General features: G+C 43.5%; 1 protein-coding gene across 9 annotated transcripts in view; it reads right to left on the bottom strand.

Moving 5' to 3' along the window:
• Positions 1 to 16,184, bottom strand: part of LOC141108356 (zinc finger protein 618-like) — a 270,313-nt gene that overhangs the window by 19,400 nt on the left and 234,729 nt on the right. For 6 of the 9 annotated variants that reach the window (XM_073599896.1, XM_073599895.1, XM_073599899.1 and 3 more), the window contains 3 exons: positions 4,895 to 4,972; positions 4,035 to 4,139; positions 2,780 to 2,890 (listed from right to left, as the gene is read on the bottom strand). In XM_073599896.1, coding sequence (XP_073455997.1) covers positions 2,780 to 2,890; positions 4,035 to 4,139; positions 4,895 to 4,972 — 294 coding nt within the window. The remainder of the gene's footprint in view (positions 1 to 2,779; positions 2,891 to 4,034; positions 4,140 to 4,894; positions 4,973 to 16,184) is intronic. The other 3 variants (XM_073599897.1, XM_073599898.1, XM_073599901.1) reach the window with 3 other exon arrangements.

The following is a 16,184-nucleotide window of genomic DNA, read 5'->3' as shown; positions in this document are numbered from 1 at the left end:
TGTTTATTTTATATGAAAACCCTGGTGTTCCTGCTAGTCCCCCTGCTTTCCTATTAACAACTGACCACACTAAGCATGAGAGCACAACGTGGTCAGTTCTCTAGCTATGTTGGGAACTCAGCCTGCTCTCCTCCAACGATCAGACTTGTCCTGACACCCCCAGCCATTCACTGAGAAGCTCAGCGTGCTACTCCGCTCCTCCCCCAACTCTTATGCAGCTGAGAACAGAGGAAAGGGGGAATGCATTAAAGGGGAAAAGGTGTTTATAAATTTTTTTTTATATCTATACAAAAATGTTTTGCCTTTCATTTCTACATCATCATTTTCTTCTTCATTTCGTTTTTTTAAACTGAATGGGTTGTTTTACAATCACTAACTTGAAATTGTGAAATTTTGGCATTTGAAAATAAGACTGATCATGCCAAAAACCTGTATTTTATTTAAAGCGTAAGTTCACCTTTACAGAAAAATCTGTAAGGTGAACTTACACAGGTCCCCCTCCTCGATGTCCCCCCCCCCCCGGTCCTGCTGACCTGGACCACGGCAATCTCTGGTTCTAAGCCCCAGTATATCTGTGCCAGGAGACCAGAGCTTAGAAATGCTCTCTGCAGCCACGTATCTTCTCCATAGCTGACAGAGTCGGCTATGTGCCCGCTGATTGGTCGGTGCCGCCCATGTGACGGCTGACCAACTAGAATGCTCCAAAACGTCCCTCAACATTCAGCTCAGGGGATTTCTAAGGCCCGGACTCCTGGCGCGGATATACCAGGGCTTAGAACTGGAGATTGCCGTGGTCCAGATCAGCGGGATGGGGGGGGGGCGCGAGGAGGGGGACCTGTATAAGTTCACCTTACAGATTTTTCTGTTAAGGTGAACTTACCCTTTAAGGATAGCAATCACATGAAGCCATTTATTATCACATAGTTTTTTTGGATCCTTTTTAAATCCTAATGATAACAGAAATCACTCAAATTGCCCTGATAAAAAGTTGACATACCCTGGAATGTTTGGCCTTGGTACAGACACAGAAGGTGTACCAAAAGTGCCCCTAATTTTCCACTTCTTAATAAGTGATTAAACAGTACTGACTGGCATTTTCAAGGCTTTGGATATCTTTTTATATCCTTTTCCATCTTTGTAAAGTTTCATTACCTTGTTACGCAGGTCTTTTGACTGATCTTTTCTACCTCCTCATGGCTCAGTGTCTAGCCTGCTTAGTGCATCCATGTGAAAGTTTCCAAACTCATTGACTATTTATACACAGACACTAATTGTGATTTAAAAAGCCACAAATGTGGGAAATGAACCTTTAATTGCAATTTTAACCTTTGAGTGCCACCTTCTGTGTCTGTACCAAGGCCAAATATTTCAGGGTATTTAAACTTTTTATCAGGGCCATTTGGGTGATTTCTGTTCTCATTGTGATTTAAAAAGGATAAAAAAATGTGATAATAAATGGCTTCATGTAATTGCTATCCTTAAATAAAAGACAGTTTTTTGGCACAATCAGTCATATTTTCAATATTAATGCCAAAATTTCACAATTTCTGCCAGGGTATGCAAACTTTTTTTTTTAATAATTTTTATTGGTTTTTCATAGTAACATATACATGACAATGTAGACATTGTTTTTCTTATAACTGGTAGCAATATAAACAGCCGTAAAGTAAATGAGAAAGATATTCCATAACAGATATTTCGAAGGTACATAGATCTGATTTTCATTGTTCCTATGAGAGCTGATAGACTGACATGGCAATTGTGGACCTCCTACCCCCAGGTACCTCAATTGGGAACTCTTTTGTGACCTGGAGGGGGGGGGGGAGTAAGATCGCTTTGAAAAACTATTTTTTAGTGAGACCTGAACAACTTTTATGAGACATTTTTTTTGCAATATACAAATGGAAAATCATATAGATGTTCAAATAAGATATAACACACATTGTTACATGAACATTAAGCTTAAGGTAGTATATCAAACACAAAACATAAGCTTATAGGCAGAGTTGATACTGTAATATAATAAAGAATATAGTGGAATATAGTGGAAGTGGGAAAAAGGAAGAAGAGGGGGGAGACAGAAGGAGGGATATGAGAGCACAGGGTTGACAGCATTCAGTTAATCTGGATTAGACCAGGTTAAGTTATAGATATTCAGGTTATACGTTTTGAGTACCAAGATTTCCAAGGAAGCCACAGGTTAGAGAGTTTAAGGTGTAAGGGTATGCAAACTTTTGAGCACGACTGTATGTGCAGTAACTTCAGCTCGACATGTTTCACCAATCACTGGCGTCCTCAGGAGACTTTTAAAGTACTGCATTAAATTCCACCAGGGTGCTCAGATGTATTTGATGAATCAACACACACAAACGAAAATAGATCATACACCAATAGGATCACCCATGGGGATATCAGTGAACCATAGGAGGGTTACAACCCAATATGCATTTGCCACTTAACCTGTTACTAAACCCAGGAGTCTGCATTTACAATATCTGGTCTCCCACAGTACACAGAACATGGAAATGCAAGTATTTTTAGTAAATATAAACTGCTAAATAATTTTCTCATCAGCAGTCAGAGCAGTCTTTTGACTTCTATCAGTGTCCCGCCAAGAACTGGTTAAAGCTTGTAGGAGGAGTTTTCTGACTGTGCTATGAGACTGCAATACCCCTGATCCTGTGTCTAGAGAGCTGATTGACCCTGTGCTGATCACATGCATCCTCCCAAGAAAAAAAAACCTCTCTAGCAAATATCAAATGTCATGTTTTCTACTTACTTTGATTCCTTTTGTCTGTATTTCCCTGCATGGTGGTGGGCAGGCAGCCTGAGCTTAGCACATCACAGATTATAGTCTTTGAGAGAACTGCCTCCCCCTGTTCCTCAAGAACTACAAAAAACACAATTAAAAAAAAAACAAAAAACAATAAAAAAAACATAAAACCTTCCATAGTTTTTATCAGGAGAGCTGTTTAAGTGTATCTAAGGGCAACATTTATGTTTTTGTTTTAGATACAGTGAATAATAGTTAAAACCCCTATTAGCTTTTATTGCTGTATCCCTGGGTAGATTTACCCTGTTTGTTCTGATGACCATTGTCTCTAGGACTGAAAGTTAAGCTAGCCATACACAACTGATACCCTATTCACAATTAAACCTAGTATGAAAAAAAAACAATGTCAACTCAGGAGGAGCCACTGTAATAACTATCCAACGCTAGTACTGCCATCTTCCCTGCTGTTCTATTCTGTTCTGACAGGGGGATGCCGCCCCTCCCCCAAGCACCAGAACATTTAGGTTAACGCTCTCACCCATTGGCTGAGAGCGCTGATTGGCATACCTTTTTTCGGTCATGACCCTTTGACAGAACCCGGCTCGGTTGATTTTTAAATCAACTTGTTGAGTTGAGTGATATCTACTGGGCTGCCCACAACTCGAAATTCACCTGCTTCATCAGGAATGGCCAGAATTTGAGCTGTCTATTGCCAGCCTAAGGGAGGTCCAAAATGTTTTAAATTGTCACCAGAACAAGAATAGATGGAAAATCGGCCAAATGAAAAAATATGTTCTGGTGACATCTGTTTAGAAGAATTTTCCTTGCTCTGGAAAAATTTCCCCTCACTTTCTGTTGTGTCTCCAAGACAGGAAGTGAAGGAAAATCTCCCCATAGAAAAAAAAAATCTGCTATCTCCAAACTAAAAAAATTACTTTAGATGTACCTTTAGATATTTAAATAAAACCTATTAATATTTTTTCTTTATTTTATTAAGCACAGGGTAATATTAATTAAAAAAAAATATATAAAAAAAATTCCAACCTCCCAAACCCAAAATAAAAATAAAATTAATTGAGATGTCTGGCTACTCTGCACAGTGAGCCTGGTAAGAAAATAGTACACATTACCCTGCTCACTTTAGTGTATGCTCCCACAAGTGAGCACATATATTATAAAGTTTAATGGAGCAATCATAGCCCTATCCCCCGTGCATGGCAATCCACAGGAAGTTATGCCATAAGTCTGGTCATCAAGGCACCTTGAGACATACTGTTTGCGTTGTTTCTTTGGGGTTGAGTCTTCCAATTTTCCTCTGCTGGCGGCAGTGACCTGGACTGGTTGGTTGTGATACTGTTTTCGTCAGCTGAGAAAGAAGAAACAAGAGAGTTGGAATCCATAAGTGATACAGGCAATGTCAATATTGTGATGAGCATCAGGCAGAAATCTTGGTAGAAAAGACCAGAGATTGAATCTTCCTCTACAGACATTTTTGGTTAATAAGTATAAGTGTTAGAGGTCCAACTACCATGTCTTCCACAAGCCTGGCACTTGGAAGTTCTACTCTACCACTCCCAGCCAGGTGCACTCATCTTCTCAATAAAGCAAGAAGAAAGATAGCAGGTGCAGCGTCACATATAGAATTACATACAGCCCTGGAGCATAAGAACTAGCATATTAAAATGATCTGTAAGGTATTTTGCTTTACAACATATTTAATTTAAAAGGAAAGGAAACAATTCAGTGTATAGAATACAAGCAACGAACATCTGGTCTTCAGGGGTCTCTCCACTCATATGCTGGGCAGCGGACATCAAAGGTTTTACATACCCATCTTTGTTATATCCCAGTATTGGCCTTTGCTTGCCAGCCATACAGAATGTTACTAAAAGGCAATACATCTCTTGTTCTCTTGTACTTTTCCATGCTTCCATTTCATTTGTTTTAATTTTTGTTTAAATGTAACAGAAGACAGACTGAGCACAAATGCTCACATGCAGATGCCCTAAGGTAATTTGGAGCCATACACAAAACCAGTTCTAACCACCATAAAACAAACCTATACACAAAAAAAATCTTTATCGACAAGTAAAACGACAGTGAATCGGGAGTTCTTCTCACCGGCATGTGACTGCATGTGCTCCAGGAGGTTGTTGTAAAACTGGAACTGAATCCCGCAAGCCCCACAAGTGTACGGCTCTGTGAGAAAACAATTTGGGGTTTCAAAAAGAGTTCTCACAATCCAATCGGCTTTATCAATGTATCACAGAGGACTTACAGCTATTTATTATTTAAACACCGTGGGAAAGCCCCTTGAAACGCCCTTGTTTCTCTGAAGACTACAGGATGTTCATGACATTCTGGAGCTTTCTAGAGACGTGAAAGTAGGACAAAGGTTGTAATAGACTATCTACATACAGATAACCACATGATGCAATGAAGCATCACTCAAATGCCTGAAACTCTGCAAAATATAAGTACACTATATAGATAAATAAATGTTATAAATGCTTCTGGATATGCTCTCTTGGACAGCTAAAAAAAAAAAAAAAACAACAGATTTGATTCTCCTAACAAATTTGTATTCACTTACTATGGAATGACTCTCTACTTCTGATAGAAGTCTGTTCCAAGAGTCAACTACTCTTTCAGTAAAAATAATACTTTCTAAATTTAGTTTGGTAGTTTGAGGTCATGTTCTTTGAAATTGAAAATAGCGCTCGCTTGAAACTTATTCCAACCCTGTACTCTGTGGTTTCAATCATTTACCTTGGGTCTGTACATATCAAAGAGACTCTGTCGCCCGACCATTAATTTCCTTCCAGATGTTGTGTGAATTTAGCATATTTTATCAAGGTTATTGATCAGTAATAGCCTCCTTTGTGTAGCTATCCAAAAGCCCTGAGACTGCTGCTGGGTGCCATTTTGGATGTGAAGATGACTCAAAGCTTTAGAGATGTGGTGAAGACTCAAGTGACTCTCTATAATATTCCCCTTCATTCCTCCCCCCTCAGCCTCATTAATACAGAGCTGAAGGGAGGGGCGGAGGAGCTGGGCCAGAACCAAAAAGGAAAGGCAATGACATACAAGGATGGAGGGGCTGTGCTAGGGAATTCACTCTCCTAGAGTTGTCACATTTTCTAGCGAGTTCGAAGGCAAAATAAACGTGGATAAAGATCTATTATGGAAAAACGCAATGCAAGTAAGCATTTAAAATACTTAATTTTTCTGTGCTTTTACCTGCTATTAAGTTGGTGATAGGGTATTTAAGTTCCTCCTAGATCACCTAATAAATTTTATTCACCATTGTTGGTGGCTATCTCTGGACTTGTTACCTCACTAATATCCATTTTTTGTGAAGCCTCCAGAACTGGATACAATATTCTAAAATAGATCCAACTAAAGCTCTATATATTGGGATCGGGACCTCTTCCTCTTGCTGGTGATGTACCACAGAATTCTATTAGCTTTCGCCACTGCCTGGCCACGCCATTCGCTAATTCTGCAATATGAAATTAGTACGCCTAAATCTTTTTCTGCTGTAGTTTTGGCTAACACTGTACTCCTAAAATTGCACTCAAAATGAGAAGATCCCCCCAAAGTGCATCACTGAACTCCAGTTTCCAGAGGCGTTGCTAGGGGGGTGCGGTCCGCACCTGGTTGACACCCGCTAGAGGGGTGACACCCTCCCAACGGTGAGGAAAGCCCTGGTATTTATTTTTTTTCAGCTGACCCGTTCATCCCGCAGCCCTGGAACAACACACCTCCAGCGCCGCGGCCGCGCCTGGTGTGTTACTGTGTGAGTGTGTCCTCCTTCTTCTTCTTCCTCCTCCCTACCCTACTTAGCCAGCGAGCCTCAGCCTGTCACATCTCACACTGCACTGCAGACATACTGACGTCACTACACACACTACTAGTATCTCCGCCCGGGCGGCACGGCGGCTGCACGCTGTGAAGCTGCCCTCCTCTCCAGACTCCAGCTGCCACCCGGCGCCCAGATTCGGATCAGGTGCGGGGGGGTGTCCTGGTGTCCACCGCCGGCCTGAGCCCAGGGTGAGGTGTGTGTGTGTGTGTGTGTGTGTGTGTGTGTGTGTGTGGTTGCCATGGTACCGACACGCCACCAAAGGGAAAAAAATTATTGGGGGGTGACACCATGTTATACCGAACCAGGTGACACCAACCCTAGTGACGCCACTGCCCGTTTTAACTGCTTTGACCAGTCTTCTTGATGACAGACATCCAGGGGCGGGTCGAGGGATGAGATATTCACGGAGTCGGACTTTAGCCCCCCTTCCCACCACATCCCCCCCTTTACAGGAAAAAGTCCCCTCCTTTATATCAGTGTTCTTCGTTCCCCTTCACATCACAGTGCCCCTTCACATTAATGTAAAGGGGACTGCTCTGTAAAAGGGTCTGTGATGTGAAAGACTGCACTGTAAAGGGGGCACTGTGTTATAAAGGGGACTGCACTGTAAAGGGACACTGTAATGATTACAGTGCCCCTAGCAATCATAGCCTCCCCCAACACAGTGCCCCCTGCAGTCTGCCCCCCATTTCCTCTCTAACATCACACATCGCTATTCTCTGCCTCCCCTGCACAGGACTCCTACCTTTAGCAGACAGAAGCTGTGATTAGTCTATGTGTCCTCTCCCGGCTCCCACGCCCACCTGACAATGTCATCCTATCAACAGGGCAAGGGGCGGAGGAGCTCTCTATTCTGATCTGCAGCTCCTACCACCCTCTGTCCTGCTGATAGGATGACATCGTTGGCTGGGCGTGCAGAGATGCCTGGGAGAGGACACACAGGCATGGCAGCAGAGAAGGTAGTGAGCGACGAGCACGGTCTGATAGCCCTCTGCGGACCGTGGTCGCCGCTCACCTCCTGCTGTGCGGCCCAATCATCAACAGGCCCGCGGACCGACACCGGTCTGCGGGCCAGGGGTTGGGGACCCCCGCCATAGATCATACAAACATTTAGGCTAATACTTATGAACAGAAAATAGAGACTTACAGGCACCTGAGGAACAACAAACTATTTGGACCTTTGAAAACCCTGTTCACCAAGAGTTTATTGTGATGGGTTTAATCTAACAGCCTAACTCCCACCAAAACCTTTTTTTTTTTAATAACTTTAGGGTTAATCTTTCAATGCCGGATCAGGAAGTGATGGCAAATCTGTCCAACATGGACACATACAAAAAAACCTTTAGCACAGTGAGGAAGGGTTAGAGCTTCTGTAATTTATATTACTGTCTGTACCTTCCTGTTCTGGTGACAACCCCATTTTGTCTAAAAGCTTCACCAGTTTAGGAAGCAATGGAAAATTTCAATGAGGTCACAAAAGAGTTTTTAATCTTTCCCACTGTATCTAAAACAAACAAAATTAAAAAATGGTTGAAGCTAGGCTTTATCACTGTATAAAGGACAGTGACTGATTTGTCAAACGACAGTGCGATTTTATTTGCCGTACCACAAGCAATGGAAAAATGTATTATATATAAATACACCTTAAAGCCTCGTACACACAGGCTGAATGTCGGACGACACCAGCAGGTTCAATAGAAACCGGCCGACACTGGGCCCGTGTGTACGGCAGCCAGGCCGGCTTCTCTCGAAAAGGCATGACCAAAAAAACGACTCCCGATCAGCGATCCCAGCCAATGGGAGGGCACTGACCAGAATGTTCTAGGGGGGGCTGTCAGAACACAATAGAGCATCAGGGGAGATCGCTGTACTAACTTTGGATTGTTAGTACAGTGGCTTCCGACATGAACGGCCAGTTTTTTTTTCATTCAGCCCGCTGGGTTGAAAAAAAAAAAAAAAAAACTAGTAGTGTGTACTAGGCTTAAGATTTCACAATACTATTATTAGTAAAACAGTTTATGCTGCAAAGATTTCTTCCTGCAAATATCTTTCTAATTCCTATGCTAACTAAAGCCAGAGAGAGAGCAGACCTGGCAGGAAGAATGATATGCTTACGGTAGGGTTATCAATAAATCTAGTAGTGCAGTATTATTTGGCTGTTTGCCGTTACCTTGCGTGCTGATGCTATCTGCAATTTCCAGGGAGTCACCGTAACAGTCAGCAGTTGACAGTTTTTTTTTTCTTTGCTTAATTAGATAGAACCAGTGGAGCGATACCAATCGTAAGATGACAGATAATACCTGGAGGACAGCTGAGATATCCTCAAAAGGCCAAATCACACAGATTTAGTATGGGAATTAAAAAGCAATGCCAGGCAACATGTAAAAGCATTCAGTGGGATATTAAAGCAGTATTAAACACCAAGAGCAAGCATTATATTACAGCTTGACAATTCTTAGATGTGATGGCTGCATTTGTTTTCTTTTTTAGGCTTTCTTTCCTTTATTGTTACTTGGCAATCTAGCCAGTAAGTCTTTTTTTCAAAAGAACACGCTCTCCTGCAGATGTATCAGTTACAGCATGGGGTACTCAACTTTTTGAAGAGTGAGGGCCACTTAAGTAATTTGGTAACTGGTCACTGGCCACACTGTAATGTAAATGAGTCCTTACTGTCCTGAACCCCCTTTTCACACGGGGTGGAATCCGCTTGCTCGGCAAGGGATCTATCCCCGATCACCTGCTGAGCAGAGCAGAGTGGGCAGATGACAGGTCCGTGTCTGCTTCTCATATGTAGAGCGGACACGGACGCGGATACAGCCTGCTGCTCTGCTCTATGGGCTCTCCGATTTGCCTAGACGTAGGGGAACAAATCCTCTTCCATTTTTTTTTTTTTAGCAGATCGGATTGGAGGTAGGTGGGTGTAAACCAACAACCGTTAACATCTGCTGCTCCACAGAGTAGAACCGAGGGTCCGATTGGGTCCACCTCAAAAACGGACAGGTGGGGCCGATCGGACCAATTGATGTGCTGCAGTTTACCATGATGAGCTTTTTATTGACCAATGTAAACGTTTATCCCAAAAGGGAAAAAAGGTTTGCTATAACTGCTTATAAAGTCTAAGCATGAGTTTGGCTTCAATTTGTTAGTGTATTTAAATCTGCTAGTACATCTGACACTCCCCTCCCCCCAGACTGACAATGCTGCTGTCCAAATGTGACCCCTATGTTCCTTCCTCTAGATTGGGGGCACTGTAATAAAGGAATGTGTGTTACTGGCCAAATCACCAGATGAAAACAGAGGGGAAAAGCCTAAAAAAAGAAAACAAATGCAGCCACCACATTAAATGATTAGCAAGCTGCAATGTATCACATTTATGGTTTTGTGTTTAATACAGCTGTAATAAAATCTAGTAAATACTATATAAAGTTCCGTCAGTTTACATTAATTTGAGCACTGTGTAATCCTCTGCAGAATAAGCACATATACCTCTATGCAGAATCAGCAAGCAGGCAGTGGAAGTATACTTCCCACAAGCTTGTCACAGTCTAACTTCCAGGGCAAGTATTCTATCTAACAGGTAGATGTGGGAACACTGGAATATGTCAGCAAAATGGCAGCGAGGTGGTGTTCCAGCATCACCAGAAAGTGTGTTCCAGGATCATCACATTGAGAACATTAGATGCAGAGGACAAGTGGAACTTAGATGAGCCTGGATGAAAAACCGAAGTGTAGGAGGTTCTCCCTGTATTTATCCCAAGGCTTAAAGACAATTTATCATTTTCATTTTTTATAGTTCTGTCCTCTATGGGACAATCTACATGTAGAACTTTATCCCATGTTGTTAGGTGCTTTAATAGCAGCAAAATAAATACTCTTGCACACAAATGTGTTGCCCAGGCATATATCAAAGGATAATGCACAAGGCTGGTGCGCCCTCTTTTTTCTATTCTCTTGTTAGGTGCTTTAACCTAGTTATGAGGTCTGACCTGCATCCTCTCCTGCTGCAGATGATTTGTAACCAGCTAGAAAAGAGATGGCTGCTTCATAATTTCAGTTTGTCACAGCTCTAAGCAGTCTCCACAAACAGCGGCAGCAGGAATGCAGAGGTAGGGGAACACGTCAGCCTGTGCATTCCTGCTGCCGCTGCTTGTCTGTAGAATGTGCTCAGTTGTAAATCAACTTCAAGAACAAGATTTTTCCTTTAAGTACAAAAATCCTAATTTCTTTATCATCCACTCAGGGACACAGGAATTCAGATACAGTCAGGATGTCCAAAAGCAGTCCAACTGAGGGGTGGGCAACAACCAGTGACAGTCCCACAGGGTGAGTGGGGCCTATTTCCAACTCATGACTACCCGAGGAACCAATGCCCAAATGAAATGAAGTCTCCTGCTTGATAAGCGAGGGTGCCAGTGACCAAGGGGTCAAGACAGGAAAAAAAACATCAATGGGTCATAGGCAGACTCTGCAGGGGAAAGGCACCGGTGCACCCCTAGCCCCTGCATGCAGAATGCCCAGGTTGTGAAGTAGGACCAGTAGCAAAGTCCAGAGTTAATATGGCTGTCCCAGTAGACATAGAGCAGGGCTCTGCCTCACTCAGTGGACCAGGGAAAGACTCTGATGAGAAGTTCCAGGGTCCAGGGTACAGGAGTTGGTTCCTTCTGAAAATACTGGGTAAATACCCCACAATGCCTAGGGGAGTACAGGCTGTGGCAGCCAAACTCTGCTGTGTCTTAGGAAAACATGTTGCTTCCATGCAGAGGGTATGCCTCACAATGGGCCTGGTGGAGTTGCAAGCCCTCTGATACTTACTAATACCAGGCAGCTGGTACTGATGAAGGTTAATGACACCCACTGGTGACTAGGTCACTGTAAACAGGCGGTAAGACAGACTGGAGATCCACATGGTGTTTCAGGAGCAGCAGCAGGCTGGTACCTTCTCTAGGCTGAATGGCGATAAAGAAAGTCTGAAGCGTGGTATCCACTTGGTGGATGACATCAGGGACCAGTCCCTGAGCATTAACCCCTACTGCAGTAGAAGTAGCAGTGACAGGAAATTTGATAAGCGGCACATCAGTGCAAACAGTGAAGTATCTCCCGATGCTTCAGCACAACTAGCCTTACCAGGTTTTCAAAAACAGGGTCACACCTTGGCCTCTTCCAAGGCTCTAGACGTGAAAAGCACACTGCGACTAACACAATACATTAAGTTCTGAAATGAGGAGCCCCGGGCTCTAAAGTCACATTCCAAGTAAGCCCCACTAGTCTGGTCCAGCCGAGTCGGGTACAACCTTCAAAGCAAGTGCTGAAGAAATGCCTGGATATTTGCTATATACAGATCAGCTCAAGCAGCAGTGCCACATGGAATCTGAATTTAGGTTCTAGAGGAAAAAATCCAAGGACAAAAAAAAAGGCTAGCAAAACTTCAGGCTTCAGAGCTTGTTTACACCAGACCCCATGCTAAAAACAGTCAGTTTATATGTGAGCTTGTTTACAATTTTTCTTTTTGCCAGTGTCCAGACTCCTGTTGGCAACAGTATTACCTGGCTAAATTTCTGTGTCCCTCAATAAGTGCTAAATAAAATGCATGTTTTATTCTCAAATTTAGGGAATTTGTCAGCTTATAATAATAAAATACCTGAGAAGGGATTTTTTTTAAAATATACTAAAAAAGCCTTTTTATCATTAAAACATGTCAAAATTATTAGGTAGGCAAATCAGTTTGTCATTGTCATGTTAACAGACACCTACTGACTACTAAATTTTGTCTGGGAATCAAGACTTGAATGCCTTTTGGCCATGATTAATTGTCAACATGGGATACAAATCCATTCTCCAATTTTTTGCATCATGACAAGACCTCCTTCTGGGGTCTACAAGCACATTATGTGATAACGTATTTTGTCTGTAGAGCAAAACATTGGAGAATGGATTTGTAAATCTAAAGCAACATCAGGGTCAATGTAGAATTACATCTTTCTGATACTGTTGGTTTGGGCAGAAGCTAAGAGGAAGGTATGAGAAGAGAGAGGGGAATACATCAAGCTGGCAATTATTAGCTACAAGTTAGCTTGACACAGGGACGGCCCCCCATCATTACGGCCCCCATATCACAGTATCATGCAGATCAGATGCAAAAAAGGGAGAAAGCTGGTGCCATGGAAGTCGGCTAAAACATTGTTTAAATTATTGCATAAGAACAGTCAAAAAATGCGAATGCGTTTCCGCCATCAGTCCTTAAAGGGGTTGTAAACCCTCGTGTTTTTTTAACCTTAACCTCCCTGGGGATATGATTATTTCAGATTTTTGCGTCTCAAAGCGGTACAATTATTTTGCATAGAAATTTGGCGTTTTATATTGTAGGCCTGTAATTCTTAGCAATAACACACTTAAATCTGTCCACCAAGAGTCTAGTAGATATCCTGGGTGTTCTAATTTACTATCGCTGTTTTCTAGCTGGTCTAAAACCACTTTTGACGTAAAGGGACACTTTTTGGTTGCTATGGACAATCTCCAGTTTCCAGGCAGAAAGAACAGTATATATAATATAAAACTGCATGCAGGGCATAGGACAAAGCACTGGGGACAAAAGGGATGTGAAATGATTTCATACAGTAATGTAATCTGTAAGATTACAGTGTACTTTATGTGTTATGAATTTTCACTTTCCTGGACCTCCTCATGTTAGCCTACTATGGATTAGCTCCGCCCCCTGTGACCCCTCCAGGACCACCTTTTTTCTAGCCCATAAAGGGCGGCTGTCGGACCAGCCCAGTGTTCTTTTTTCGTCCTCGCTCCGGACGCCTTTTAGAAAAGAAAAAAAAATGTAATTATAATGTGAGTGAAGAATGGGTCGGGTGAAATCCTGGTAAGGTTAAGCCTCTCCCGATACAGAAACGCCCCCCCCCAGATGGGCTGTAAATCCCCTAAGGTGGTGGGTTCCCGTGATGCAGGGACGTTTACTAAACAGTTTAAATAACTGTTCTGATCGCTGGCAGACATAAACAGGCAGGTGTGGGGCTGTGTGCAGCAGTTTACCTGGCTTTCCCTGGTGGCTAGCGATCCGCTGGGCTTTGTATTTCGCCCCTCGTGTGTCTGAGCGGCGCTGAGCGAGGTGGGTGAAGTCATGACGGCTTTCCTTCTCGTGCAGTTGCCTAGCAACCGCCGGGACGCTCCTCACTGACTCACGCCGCTGCCAGCCTTAAGGGGCGGTGTTTCCAAGCTCTGGCTTCCCTGCATTCCTCTCAGCGCTCCAGCTCGTCAGGCTGCTCTGCATTAAGGTAAGCTGTCCTCACTACTATGCTGCAGACTTGCTGTGTTTGATACCGCTGTACACTCTGCATTGGTCCACACACTTGCCTTGCAGGTCCATCTGCCTGTCTGTTTTCTGCCTATTTGCACTGAAGAACCCATGGAAAGGTTTTTACCCATGCTTTTCTTTTTGATATATATATTTTTTATTTTTTTTTTACGTATGTGTTTTTTGTATACATATGTATTTAGATTTTATTTTATAATTTTTTTAATTTTTATTTATTTATTTTTAAAAGAGAGCACCTCTTCTGTCTTTACAGAGAGAAAAGCCCAGTGCGAGCTAAATGCCCGCAAAGAGGCTCTAAGGCTGCTGCACTGCCTCTGAAAAGTAAGAAAAAAATCAAGACATGCCAGATCGCAGGGTCGCATGCAGGTTTCCTTAAGATCTCGGTATTCCAGATCCCCTTCTCCTGTGCCTCATTGCAGTCGCTCATGCCTGAGCCAAATGGGATTAGACCATCGAAAAGCCTCCGGAAAGACCAGATCCAGTCGCAAGCACAGGGTGCAGTCTTCATTTTCATCTAAGTCCTCCTCTCCAAAGCGCTTGACCAGCATCCTCTATGGCAGATTCGGATTTGGAGGCAGGCAGAGAGTCCGACTCCGATTCCTCAGAGGCCGAAGTAACCCCTGAATCACGCACCTTCGATTTTGCATTAGTCCCCATATTGGTGGAAACAGTGAAAGATGCATTGCAGTGGCAGGAGGAAACCCCTCCGCCGAAAAAACAACGGAAATACTACCCAGAACTGAAGAAGTCCCTGCCTTCCTTTCCCCTCATTTTTGAGATCCAGGAAATATTGGAGGATGAATGGGCTAGGCCGAAAAGAAAGTTTAGCATCAATAACAGATTGTCAAAATTGTATCCATTCAGCCAGAAGGATGTGGAGTTGTGGAACACTACCCCCAGGGTGGATGCCTCACTGCAGCGTTTGGCCCGTCATATCACTCTACCATTAGAAGATTCGGTCTCTTTCAGAGATCCCATGGATCGTAGAGTGGACACGGATTTAAAACGATTGTATTCAGTGGCAGGGGCGGCGTGCAGGCCGGTGTTGGCCCTTACCTCTGTGGCTGCGGCCCTCAAAAGTTGGGCATCGGAGTTGGATAGTAGTTCCTCAGAAGAGCTTGAAGCTGGCGGTCCCTCGCCCCTGCAATTAATTAAAACAGCTGTCGAATTCCTGGCAGAAGCGGCCGTTGACCAGGTCAGAATGACGGCGAAGATCATGACCCACTCCGTGACAGCTCGAAGAGCATTATGGTTAAGACACTGGTTGGCAGACAATTCTTCAAAACAGAGCCTATGTTCAGTGCCTATTGATGGTAAACTACTTTTTGGTAAACCTTTGGAGTCAGCCATCCAACGCGTATCCGGGGGTAAATCGGGCCTAATACCGCAAGAAAAGAGAAGACAGCGGCAGCCTTTTCGTCCAGTAAGGAGGTCCAGGGAAGTTTTTAAAGAAGCAATTTCCTACAGACCTGGCAGGCCATTCTCCAGACAATGGAGACCAGCTGGTTCATCCTTTCCTAAGGCCTCCAAGTCCGAACACGGCCAAGCCACGAAGGCCTCTGACAAAACCTTTTGAAGGTTTCTCCGCCCAAGACCCTCATGTGGGAGCGAGGCTCGCTCAGTTCGAGGGGGTTTGGGCAGACGAAATTCAGGACGCATGGGTTTTGGCCATAATTTGAGATGGCTATCGTCTCGAATTTGGCTCAAGACTGCCACAGTCTCTGTTTATGGAAACCCGACTCCCGCCTTCCTCGGAGAAGAGGCTCTGTTTGCAAAATTATATAGACAAATTGCTGACAGCGAAAGGCATCATCCCGTTGCCAATGCAAGAACGGGGTCTAGGAGTCTATTCTCCGTTGTTCCTAGTATCGAAAGCTTTGGGAGGTTTCAGACCCATATTAGATCTGAAGGCTTTAAATTCTTACATGAGGGTTCCGCCTTTCAAAATGGAGTCGTTGGGGACAATAATATTCATGGTGAAAGAAGGAGACTGGATGGCCTCCATCGACCTGGCGGACGCCTATTTACATATTCCCATCCATCCTGCTCATCATCGTTTCCTCAGGTTTGCAGTGGAAGACTCTCACTACCAGTTTCGGTGCCTCCCGTTTGGCCTTTGCACGGCACCCAGAACCTTTTCGAAGGTGCTTTTAGCGATCATTGCAACCCTCAGAATCAGAGATGTTCAAATTTTTCACTATTTGGACGATCTGCTACGGCTAGCT

The sequence above is a fragment of the Aquarana catesbeiana genome, linkage group LG09 (genome assembly GCF_042186555.1).
Source record: "Aquarana catesbeiana isolate 2022-GZ linkage group LG09, ASM4218655v1, whole genome shotgun sequence".
Lineage (NCBI taxonomy): Eukaryota > Metazoa > Chordata > Amphibia > Anura > Ranidae > Aquarana > Aquarana catesbeiana.
This window is presented reverse-complemented; position numbering and strand designations above follow the sequence as displayed.